The following is a 12,460-nucleotide window of genomic DNA, read 5'->3' on the forward strand; positions in this document are numbered from 1 at the left end:
CAATTGTGTGACTGTAAGCTCTTCAAAAAATGCAGTGTATTGAGAAAGAATTACCAGAACTAAAATAAGCAAAACGCAACAAGTCCAATATATGGTAAATGGCTTACCTGGCATCTCCTTTACCAAGGTTGGCATTAGCCGGATTTAGAATGGTCTGATTGCCCTCAACATCTATAACGCACTTTGTGTTCAAATCAATCTCTAAAAAGAAAAATGATAGACCCTTTATCAAAACCAATGTGACAAGAAAAATAAGACTGATGGCCCACAAAACATATCAGCAAACATGTCACAAAGCAGCAAAATGTTTTATTATATCTGTAAAAATAAACTTAGGAAGCCATGCTTTATTTTTAAATATGAATTTACTGTCTGGAAACCACTGCTTGATGTTTTCTTTTTAAAAAGACTGAAGCCACATTCCAATGACTTGAAATCACAATCAAAGATGGCCGAACATTTGGGTCACTACATTCCAAAGCCACTGAAATGGGAACAACCTGTCTGCAAAGCCTTACCAGGAACAACTGCCCAGAAGGATTATGAATGGAGGCCATCGTCTTCCCATTCACAAAGTATCCAGACAATCACTTGGGTACTCAACTGGTGGAGACAAACACTAGATATAATCACTTGGACAATGGGACTCTGGCTCTGAAAGAGATTTGTCCAGATATCATCTAATCATGCAAGCTCTATACACAATCATATTTGGGATAGTTGGGCAGGTGGACAGTATCACATGACATGTCATGTTTAAATCCTTTGGGTGTTTAAGCACCTGGATTTTTTGTAGACCAGCACAAGTGTTATAACCTGCCTACTTACGATTGGCTGGGGACTAATGACTATCCCACAATCCTATGGGAGTATGAACTTCCCCAATGAGGGGGGCGGAAAAACTCCTAGTATAAATAAGCTGGCCAGTTCAGGAACCAGCAGGAAGGAGAAGGTAGCGCTACTGTTATGTATAATATTGTTATAGTAAATAAATGTTATTACTTTGTATCCTTAAAACTCGTGCTGGATTCTTCGTGGCCCTTACAAAACTGGCGACAAAGGTACAAGTGAATAGCTGTCTACACTGCTGAAGCCACCTCCCTGGATTTTTGTTGGATACAGGTTGGAAGTTGTTTTCTATTATACCATGCCTCTGTACGGACGTTTGGATGTTTTTGATGCTGCGCTGGAACCAGTACACACAACGGATGCGTTACTATTTCCGGGCAAACAATATTACCGAAAACTAGTGCCAGGTGGTCATATTGCTCACCGCCTGCGGGCCGCATACGTTTGGGGTGATTAGGAGCCTTACGTACCCAGCTGCGCCAGACACCAAAACGTTTGACGAACTTGTGAAGAGAGTGGGGCAACACTTTAACCCAACCCCGTCCACGATAGTCCAGCGTTACCGGTTTAATACCGCTGAGAGGACCCCTGGAGAATCCCTTGCCGATTTTTTTTTTATCCAGGCTACGCGGGATTGCGGAATACTGTGACTATGGTGAGACCGTGTCAGAAATGTTACGCGACCGTTTGGTTTGCGGTATTAACAATGCAGCAACCCAGAGAAAGTTGTTAGCGGAGCCAACATTGACTTTTCAACAGGCAATACAAATAGTCTTGTCCCGAGAGAGCGCAGAGCGAGGAGTACAGGAGCTACAGGGAATGGAAGTGCATGCCTTGGGGCGCAACCCTTTCCGCCCAAAAACGTCCCCCCGCACTCCTGCGGTACCTTGGGCGAGGCAACGACCGGACCGACGCCAGTGGCCATCGGACATTCCTCCCCGAAGGGAGCCTTCTCCAGAGCCAATGGATGAGGAGCCATGTCCGTGTCAGACTTGTAGGCGCCGACCCCGTCGCGGACGGCGGTCCTGGGGACGCCAGAGGCGCCGTCATTCCAACCAAAACTGGGACCAGCCCAGGGGCCGTAACTGGGACCAGCCCAGAGGCCGTACCTTCCATGTGGATGAACCTGTGGCGACCACTCCTGAGGACGTGGAGACGGAGGACGACTGCCTGCAGCTGCATTGTGTGGCAGCTCCCTGTGTGGCCCCCATTAAGGTGACAGTACGGGTCAATGGCCACCCGCTGGAGATGGAGTTAGATACTGGCGCAGCGGTCTCCGTGATCGCCCAGAGGACATTCGACCGCATCAAGCAGGGTATACAGACCCTTACATTAACTGACTCACAGGCCAGGTTGGCCACCTACACGGGGGAACCACTGGACATTGCAGGGACTACAATGACCCCTGTTGTCTATGGACGCCAGGAGGGGCGTTTCCCACTTATCGTAGTGCGTGGCCATGGGCCCAGCCTGTTGGGTCAGGACTGGTTGCGCCATTTGCGGTTGCAATGGCAGCACATCCTCCAAACAGTTTCTGGAGGGTTGACTGAGGTGCTAGGACGATACCCAGAGGTATTCCAGCCTGGTTTGGGGAAAATAAAAGGGGCCGTAACCCGTATCCAAGTTGAACCAGGAGCCACGCCGCGCTATTTCCGGGCGCACCCAGTGCCTTACGCTTTGCTCGAGAAGGTAGAAGGGGAGCTCACTCGTTTGGGTATTATCAGGCCCGTCCGTTTTGCTGACTGGGCAGCACCAATTGTACCAGTAATGAAGCCAGATGCCACAGTTCGCTTGTGTGGCGACTATAAACTTAGTGAATACAGTTTCCCGACTCGACCGATACCCAATGCCTCGCATAGAGGATCTCTACGCGAAACTTGCAGGTGGACTCTCATCCACAAAATTAGATATGAGTCACGCCTGCCTGCAGTTGGAGCTGGACCCTGCCTCCCGACCATATGTAACAATTAACACACACCGGGGCCTGTATGAATATACACTGTTGCCCTTTGGAGTATCCTCTGCCTGAGCAATTTTTCAACGTGTTATGGAGGGCATTTTGAGAGGTTTACCACGTTTGGCTGTCTACCTAGATGACGTGTTGATTACAGGGACGTCGGAGCAAGAGCATTTGGAAAATCTGGAGGCTGTCCTTAGACGCCTTTCGGACGCTGGAGTCTGTTTACGTCTCACAGTGCGTATTTCAGGCAAAAGAAGTAGTCTACCTAGGTTATCGGGTGGACCGCGAGGGTCTGCACCCCGTCGCAGAGAAGGTGCGTGCAATTCAACATGCCCCCACCCCGACTGACACTTCGCATCTTCGTTCTTTTCTCGGTCTCGTAAACTATTACGGGAAGTTCCTCCCCAATCTGGCAACTACGCTGGCCCCCTTGCACCTGCTGCTAAAGAAAAATCACACCTGGGTTTGGGGTCAGCCGCAAGAAACTGCTTTTCCGGCGGGTAAAGCAACAATTGTCGTCGTCTGGGTTACTAACCCACTATGATCCGGGAAAGGCTTTGCTCGTCACGTGATGCATCCCTGTATGGTATTGGGGCCGTCCTGTCCCACAAGATGGAGAACGGGGCCGAGCGACCGATAGCTTTCGCCTCCCGCACATTGACTGCAGCGGAGAAAATGTACGCGCAGATCGAGAAGGAGGGCCTGGCAGTGGTTTTCGCGGTGAAACGCTTCCACCAGTATGTGTATGGCCGCCATTTCACTATCGTGACTGATCATAAGCCCCTGCTGGGACTCTTCAGAGAGGATAAGCCAATACCGCCCATTGCTTCTGCACGGATCCAGTGCTGGGCTTTGTTGCTTGCTGCATACGAGTATTCTCTGGAGCACAAACCAGGTACGCAGATAGCAAATGCCGACGCACTGAGCCGATTGCCTTTATCGACCGGCCCCATGTCGACCCCCACGACCGGTGAGGTGGTTGCAACCCTAAATTTTACGGACACCTTGCCTGTCACGGCATCACAGATCCGTGAGTGGACCCAGATGGAGCCAATCTTGTCAAATGTTCGGCACATAGTCCTGTATGGTGGGCAGCAAAGACAGCTCCCAGGCGAGTTGCGGGCATTTTCCTCCAAGCTGTCAGAGTTCAGCGTGGAAGACGGCATCCTCTTGTGGGGGACGCGTGTGATTGTCCCGGAAAAAGGCCAGGAGCTGATATTATCAGACTTGCACAATGGGCATCCGGGCGTGACCAAGATGAAAATGTTGGCCCGGAGTTATGTCTGGTGGCCAGGCCTCGACACCGACATTGAGAAGGTGGCCCAAAACTGCTCCATTTGCCAGGAGCATCAGAAGCTTCCGCCGGCCGCGCCCCTACATCACTGGGAATGGCCAGGGCGGCCTTGGGCACGCTTACATGCAGATTTTGCAGGCCCTTTTCAGGGATCCATGTTCCTTCTACTAATTGACGCCCACTCCAAATGGCTGGAGGTGCATAAGATGCAGGGGACAACGTCCTGCGCAACAATTGAAAAGATGCGTTTATCATTTAGTACGCATGGCCTCCCCGAGGTGCTGGTCACGGATAATGGCACTCCATTCACGAGTGAGGAGTTTGCTAGGTTTACAAAGATGAACGGCATCCGCCATATCCGCACTGCCCCTTACCACCCGGCTTCAAATGGGTTGGCAGAGCGTGCAGTGCAAACATTCAAAAGAGGCCTAAAGAAGCAGTCTTCCGGATCAATGGACACGAGACTGGCTCGCTTTTTGTTTACGTACAGGACCACCCCCCCATGCAGTGACTGGGGTAGCTCCCGCAGAACTCCTAATGGGCCGGAGACTCCGCACCCGCCTTAGTATGGTCTTCCCGGACATTGGCGCAAAAGTACGCCGCACACAAGAACGGCAGGGACAGGGATTGTCTCGGCATCGTCCGATTCGGCAGTTTGCGCCCGGTGACCCAGTATTCGTGCGGAATTTTGCTGGTGGTGCCCAATGGGTTCCTGGTGTAATCTTTCGCCAAACGGGCCCTATATCTTACCAAGTGCAAGCCCAGGGTCGTCTCCAGCGAAAACATGTAGACCACGTCCGGTCCAGAAGATCATCCCCTCAAAAGATTCCCCGCCCCCGGAGCTCATTTCAACAGCTGCAAAGACCAGAGACAAGGGAAGGTAGTCCTCAAAATCTTCCACTGGTGCCTCACTCGAAGCCTGCGCAGGTCGTTACGGGACCGAATGGAGATAGAGACGCTGACATGACGGAGGCAGCAGACTCTGACTCAGAGATGGAGACACAGGATGCATCAGAGGGGGAATCCTCTGGTCCACAGGCCGTGGATGTACAACCGCGCCGTTCATCACGGAAGCGCCGGTCTCAGTCTTGTTACACGCCGCCTGATCCAGCGCCGCGTGCAAATGGCGTCCGGCCTGCGGCCAAACGAGTTCGACGCCTTCCTTCGCCAGGGTCTTCGGTGGATTCCTTGGACTTTGGGGGGGAGGGATGTTATAACCTGCCTACTTACGATTGGCTGGGGACTAATGACTATCCCACAATCCTATGGGAGTATGAACTTCCCCAATGAGGGGGGCGGAGAAACTCCTAGTATAAATAAGCTGGCCAGTTCAGGAACCAGCAGGAAGGAGAAGGTAGCAAGGGAAGTTACTGCTACTGTTATGTATATATTGTTATAGTAAATAAACGTTATTACTTTGTATCCTTAAAACTCGTGCTGGATTCTTCGTGGCCCTTACAAAAACAAGCAAATGAGACATTAAAGCAGTAAGATCCCTTTGTGGGTCTCTCTTTCTCTCCCCACATACAGAGTTTGAAACTTGCAAGTTGTCTGTTTTCTGGCTCTCCATATGCCGCATTCAGGAAAGTTTTAAAGAAGCGCAACCCAGTATTTTCCTTAGACTAGGTTAAGCTCGATAAATACGATTCTATTTTTCCAAAACTCAAGTAAACCTGTCTGTTTATGTTTTTTTACAGTCACAGCACAAACAGTTAAACATTCACTAAATTGGACAGCATATCCTTTTAAAAACCCCAGTTGCAGGTCGACACAGTGGCGCAACGACTAGCACTGTTGCCTCACAGCGCTGAGGAACCAGGTTCAATCCCAGATGGGGTCACTGTCCTTGTGGAGTTTGCACATTCTCCCCGTATCTGCATGGGTGGGTCTCACCCCCACCTCACAACCCAAAGATGTGCAGGGTAGGTGGATTGGCCACGCTAAGTTGCCCCTTAATTGGGGGGGGGGGGGGGTGTAAAAGCCCTGTTGCGGCCAAACAAGGAGCAGGAACAGGAGAGATATCTGAACCTTCCTCACCTAGCTGTAACAAAACACTTGCAGCATGCTTATACATGTGATAATTAGGTTTTTCATGCACATAGCCTTACCTTAATTATCTCCTACACCTTCATGTCCTCACATGCATTTTCCATTTCTCTTTGTTCACCTGCTCTCTTATTGACTGCCTATTATTCATCCATATGATGTTCTTGCTCACTGCAGCTCCCTCCCTCATTTTGGAAATCTCAACAACCTTTTCTTCAACCACATCTTTGGCTATTAACTTAATCTTTGCATTTTTTTAATTTTCCATTCTTACCTGCCATTTCTTTTGTTTCCTTCTTTAAATGATGCACCTTTTGGTCCTACCTCCATTGAAAGCTCCAAAGCAATCTTACTACTTAAAAGTAATATTTAGCAACTCCCCAGGTACATCATCAGGTTTATTCCCATGTACCACCTTAAACATTCACTCCTCCACCACCGGCACACGGTGGCAGCAGCGTGTACCATCTATAGATGCACTACAGCAACTTGACCAGGCTTCTTCGCCAGAAATTTCCAAACCTGTGCTCTCTACCAACACCTTATATTTGTATAGTGTCTTTAATGCAATGAAGCTTACCAGGGGACTTCACGGGGATACCATAAAACAAGATATAACACCATTAAGTCAAGATGGCCAAATGCTTGGTTAAAGAGGGAGATTTTAAATAGCATTTGAAAAGAGGAAAGCAAGGTTGAGGGGCCAAGAACTGTAGGCACCATTTTTTCGAAGCTTTGGGCCCAACATATGAAGGCATGGCCACCAATGGAGGAGTGATTAAAGTTGAGGATGTTGAAGAGGTCAGAATTAGAGAAGCACAAAGCTCTTGGAGGGTTGCTGCCAGACCTGTTGAGATTTTCCAGCATTTTCTCTTTGGCCTCTTGGAGGGTTGTGGGGCTCAAAGCAATTACAGAGATAGGGAGGGTGAGGCATTCGACATACCTAAAAGCAAAAATGAGCATTTTAAACCAAGACGATGCTTGACTGGGAGTAAATGTGTGTCAGAAAACACAGGAGTGAGGGCGGCATGTGGCGCACTGGATAGCACTGTGACTGCGGCGCAGTGGATAGCACTGGGACTGCGGCGCTGAGGACCCGGGTTCGAATCCCGGCCCTGGGTCACTGTCCACGTGGAGTTTGCATATTCTCCCCATGTCTGCGTGGGTTTCACCCCCACCCCCACAACAAAGATGTGCAGGTTAGGTGGATTGGCCACGCTAAATTGCCCCTTAATTGGAAAAAAAAATAATTGGGTACTCTAAATTTTTTAAAAAGAAGAAAAAAGAAAACACAGGAGTGATAGGTGACGAGGACATGGTGTGATTTAAGACACGGACAGCAGAGTTTTGGATGTCCTCGTGTTTACAGAGGGTAAAATGTGGGAGACCAGCCAGGTTGCATTGGAATAGTCAAGTCTAGAGGCAACAAAGGTATAAATGAGGGTTTTATGACAGCAGAAAAAATGAAACAGAGGTAAAGGCAAACTGTTGCGAGGACCTGCAAGTTCATTTCCATGCCACACACTACCTTGACTTGGAAATATATTGCCGTTCCTTCACTGTCACAGGTTCAAAGTCCTGGAAGTTCCTCCCAACAACACTGCAGGTATTCCTACACCATATGGTAGATGGAATTCAATGTTGCCAAGTGTGAGGCTATCTATTTTGGGAGGAATAACAGCAGAATGGATTATTATTTAAACGGTAAGATGTTAAAACATACTGCTGTGCAGAGGGACCTGGGTGTGCTGGTGCACAAGTCGCAAAAAGTTGGTGTGCAGGTGCAACAGGCGATTAAGAAGGCTAATCGAGTTTTGTCTTTCATTGCTAGAGGGAGGGAGTTCAAGACTAGTGAGGTTATGCTGCAATTGTATAGGGTGTTGGTGAGGCTGCATCTGGAGTATTGTGTTCAGTTTTGGTCTCCTTACCTGAGAAAGGACATATTGGCACTGGAGGGAGTGCAGAGGAGATTCACTAGGTTGATCCCAGAGATGAGGGGATTAGATTATGACGAGAGGTTGAGTAGACTGGGACTGTACTCACTGGAGTTTAGAAGGATGCGGGGGGATCTTATTGAAACATATAAAATTATGAAGGGAATAGATAGGATACATGCGGGCAGGTTGTTTCCACTGGTCGGGGAAAGCAGAACTAGGGGACATAGCCTCAAAATAAGGGGAGGTAGATTTAGGACGGAGTGTAGGAGGAACTTCTTCACCCAAAGGGTTGTGAATCTCTGGAATTCCTTGCCCTGTGAAGCAGTTGAGGCTTCTTCTTTAAACGTTTTTAAGAAAAAGATAGATGCCTTTCTAAAGAATAAAGGGATTCGGGGATATGGTGTACGGGCCAGAGAGTGGAGCTGAGTCCACAAAGATCAGCCATGATCTCATTAAATGGCGGAGCAGGCTCGAGGGGCCAGATGGCCTACTCCTGTTCCTAGTTCTTATATTCTTATATAGGTGGCAGCAGTTCAGGAAGGCAGCCCACCACCATCTTCTCAGGGGCATTTGGGATTGGGTAATAAATGCTGGCTTGTACAGTGACGTCCACATCCCACAAACGGAAGTTAACAAAAATCCAGCAAGCAGCGCAAAAATATATGACACTTACCACTCTTCTATCTCTATCAGGTTAGTTGCTCTCAATTAGGATTGTGTGCAGTTGGCCTCTGTGATCATAGGCAAGGGAGGGGAAAATCAATCCAGGTTCCCATTCCTGAACATTATCTTGTCACTCTTCCTGGCTGTGCACATTTGTAGACTCCAGACGAGGACAGGATCAGGTCGCACAGAGCTTCCACTGTTCCACGTCAACACTCCCCCCATCCAGACTTATATATGAACAATGAGCACTTAGTCAAAGTAACAGAGAGCCTCTGAAGCCCACTGGAAATCCAAGCCTTTGGGGAGGATAGGACTTCAGGGGAAAATAACATCCTGGTAGTTACCACTGACCAGAAGTCTAACAGAACCAGGTACATAAATATTGTGGCTACAACAGCAGCTCAGAAACTGGGAATTCTGCAGCAATTAATTAACCTCCTGACTCTCCAAACCGTGTTGTAAGAGTCCTTCCCATTTATTTTCTTTGTTCCCACTTCTTTTATGCTATTTTATTATTTTAGTCCGTGGACCCATAATCGGAATATGCCGTGAAGCAGAAGACTGAAGGTTGAAGCAGCCTGCTTGTCAGGACACAACGTTTTCAGGTTTTGTTTTTAGCCAGACTCCTCAGCACCAAGTGGATCTTAGGTAACAGGTTTGGAGGGAGTTGGATCGATTGGGTAACTGGCAATCGGTGGGTTAGCCAGGGACAGTGTTCTTCTCGAACAGTCAGTGATTGGCACCTCCGTGATTCTTTCTGAGAGAACTGAGCAGAAGCGTTTCGACCTTGGAAGTGAAAGGAATGCTTTCTCTCGCTCTCTCTCCTGCTTACTGAAGTGAAAGAACTGCTTTGTTTTGAAAGCAGTGTGTGCCTGGCACATCCTTTGTTGTGAACTTCGAATGATGCTGAGTCTGCAGAGAAGATAGACAACCTTGCCAGAGAAAGCTATCTCAAGTCTACAAGGAAGTATCGAAACAAAAGCTAAACTTCAGAAAAACACGAACCAGAAATCTTCCCAAGGCATCAAAGATCTTTAACCTTTTATTTTTTATTAATATTTCTTTCCCTTCCTACCACATTTCCCCTCTGTGCTGTTTGTGTGTATGGGGAGTAGGGATAGTTAGGAAGGGGGAGGTTGGGAAAAAGATATTAGATAGACAATTACATTTTATTATAGCACTTAAATAAGTTATTTGTGTTAATGTGACAAACCTGGTGACAGTTTATTGGGATCAATCAAGGACCGCTGGTATTTAAATAAAATCTAATTTGACCTGTGTTGCGACTTTGGGTCAAATGGGGCTGGAATTGACCGCGCACTAGCCGAGAGTGTCATGACACTCTCCACCCTCTACATGGGTCAGGAGTACTCTCCACTTGCTAGGATAAGTACAGCTCCAACAACACTTGAGGAATTCAACCATCCAAGACAAATCAGTCTGCTTGATTGGCATCCATGCACCACCTTAATCATTCACTCCCCCCACTACCGGCATATAGTGGCAGCAGTGGGTACCATATACTTTATGCCCTGCAGCAAAGCAATTCACCTTTGGCAGCACCTTCCAAATCTGCGACCTCTTATCGCCTAGAAGGACAAGGGAAGCAGACACGAGAGAACACCGCACATGCAAGCTCCTCTCCAAGCTATGTACCATCCTAACTTGAAGCTCACTGTTCCTTCAACGTCACTCGGTCAAATTCCTGGAATTCCTTTCTTAGTGGCAGAGTGATAAACACTGCTGCCTCACAGCGCCAGGGACCTGGGTTCAATTCCAGCTTTGAGTGACTGTGTGGAGTATGTGTTTGTGTGTTTCCTCCCAGTGCTCCGGTTTCCTCCCACAGCCCAAAGTTGTGCAGGTTAGGTAGGGTTACGGGAATCGGGAGGGTGTGTGGGTCGAGGTGGGTGCTCGTTTGGAGGGTCAGCGCAGACTCAGCTGGCCAAATGGCCTCCTTCAGCACTGTCGGGATTCTGTGTTCGAACAGCACTGTAGCTCTACGCATAGAGGTTCAAAAAAAGCAGCTCACCACTACCTTAAGGGCAATTAAGGATCAGATCCCAGGAAAGAATAAAAATAATGGTTGAGGACGCAAAGTTTTGAGCAACTGGTAAAACAAGTTCATCATGCTGTGACAATGCACAGCCAATTGTTAGAAGAGATGGGAAGGCTCTAATTCTGTTCTGTATCTGATAACATACATATTTTACAAAAATCTCTCTTCCCTCAATAATTCCCTACTTAGAATATGGGAAAGCTGCTTGCTCCACCTTCATGTCTCACCTATGCTTTTAGAATACTGTTACTACCACAACAGATGTTATTGCGGAGCAAGTCAGACCCCAGGGCATCTCAAACACTTAAATCCAAAAGGAGATTCAGAACCAATCTGTTTCCTAAACAATGCCTCTTCTGCCTTAACACTGTAGCTTCCCCCAATTCAAAACTTTGTTAGCACAACTCAGTTAAATATCCTTTCTTAAATATCTTTTTCCCCTTGCATCTCAGGTTCCATTGTCCTCAAACACCTCTTTGAACTCAACTTCTCCAAATATAAAAACCTTTCATGTTTTCCACTTTGCCTCTACTTTCAGATCAATAAAATTTAATATAACTTCCCCGGTTTACTCCTGGAAGCTTGGTAAGATGCTAATTTTCATCACCTCTGAACTCCCTTTTGAAATTCAACAGCTTAAAAAAAACAAATTTTCCACTTATCTCCCAATGCAAATTTGAGATCCATCCTATTTACATGGAACTCAAACTCGCCATAAGTTTTCATAGAATTTACAGTGCAAAAGGAGGCCATTCAGCCCATCGAGTCTGCACTGGCCCTTGGAAAGAGCACCCTACTTAAGGCCCATGCCTCCACCCTATCCCCTTTATCCCACTAACCCCACCTAATCTTTTTGGACACTAAGGGCAATTTAAAATGGCTAATCCACCTAACCTGTACATCTTTGGACTATGGGAGGAAACCTGAGCACCCGGAGGAAACCCGCGCACACACGGGGAGAACGTGCAGACTCCCAAGCCGGGAATCGAACCTGGGACCCTGGAGCTGCGAAGCAACTGTGTTAACCACTGTGCTCCCGTGCTGCCCACTCATTACAAATATATCAACCTGACACCCTTTAATCTTCAATTTATTAGACCTCACAGGCAGCCTTTCTCTATTAATCTTGCCCTGTTTAATTAATCCTGAACAAATTCTTTACCTACACAGAATACTAATAGAATCCCCAAAAAAAAATATATATATTTTTTTTAAATACACCTCTCATTACAATATCAAGAATGTCAAGTGACACGAGGTGAGAGATAGTTGAAAGAAACGTCTTAGTAGACTTCAGTCGGTGCTTCATCCGACAAATTCATGAGCAACGGCTACCTTTCCAACCTTCCTTTCCTGTGGAAAGGTGTCTGGCTTCCAATTCCTTTAGCCTGCCTTAGACATATATCAACATTGCAAACATTCAACAGAGGATATCCTACAACCTCTTGCAGCACGGTAGCATTGTGGATAGCACAATTGCTTCACAGCTCCTGGGTCCCAGGTTCGATTCCCGGCTTGGGTCACTGTCTGTGCGGAGTCTGCACATTCTTCCCGTGTGTGCGTGGGTTTCCTCCGGGTGCTCCGGTTTCCTCCCACAGTCCAAAGATGTGCAGGTTAGGTGGATTGGCCAAGATAAATTTCCCTTAGTGTCC

At 47.6% G+C, this 12,460-nt stretch overlaps 1 protein-coding gene across 4 annotated transcripts in view; it reads right to left on the reverse strand.

Moving 5' to 3' along the window:
- Window positions 1-12,460, reverse strand: part of LOC140427730 (kinesin-like protein KIF13B) — a 256,873-nt gene that overhangs the window by 192,882 nt on the left and 51,531 nt on the right. For all 4 annotated transcript variants that reach the window (XM_072513344.1, XM_072513352.1, XM_072513335.1 and 1 more), the window contains exon 2: window positions 108-201. In XM_072513344.1, the coding sequence (XP_072369445.1) occupies window positions 108-201 (94 nt within the window). The remainder of the gene's footprint in view (window positions 1-107; window positions 202-12,460) is intronic.

The sequence above is a fragment of the Scyliorhinus torazame genome, chromosome 1 (genome assembly GCF_047496885.1).
Source record: "Scyliorhinus torazame isolate Kashiwa2021f chromosome 1, sScyTor2.1, whole genome shotgun sequence".
Taxonomy (NCBI): Eukaryota; Metazoa; Chordata; class Chondrichthyes; order Carcharhiniformes; family Scyliorhinidae; genus Scyliorhinus; species Scyliorhinus torazame.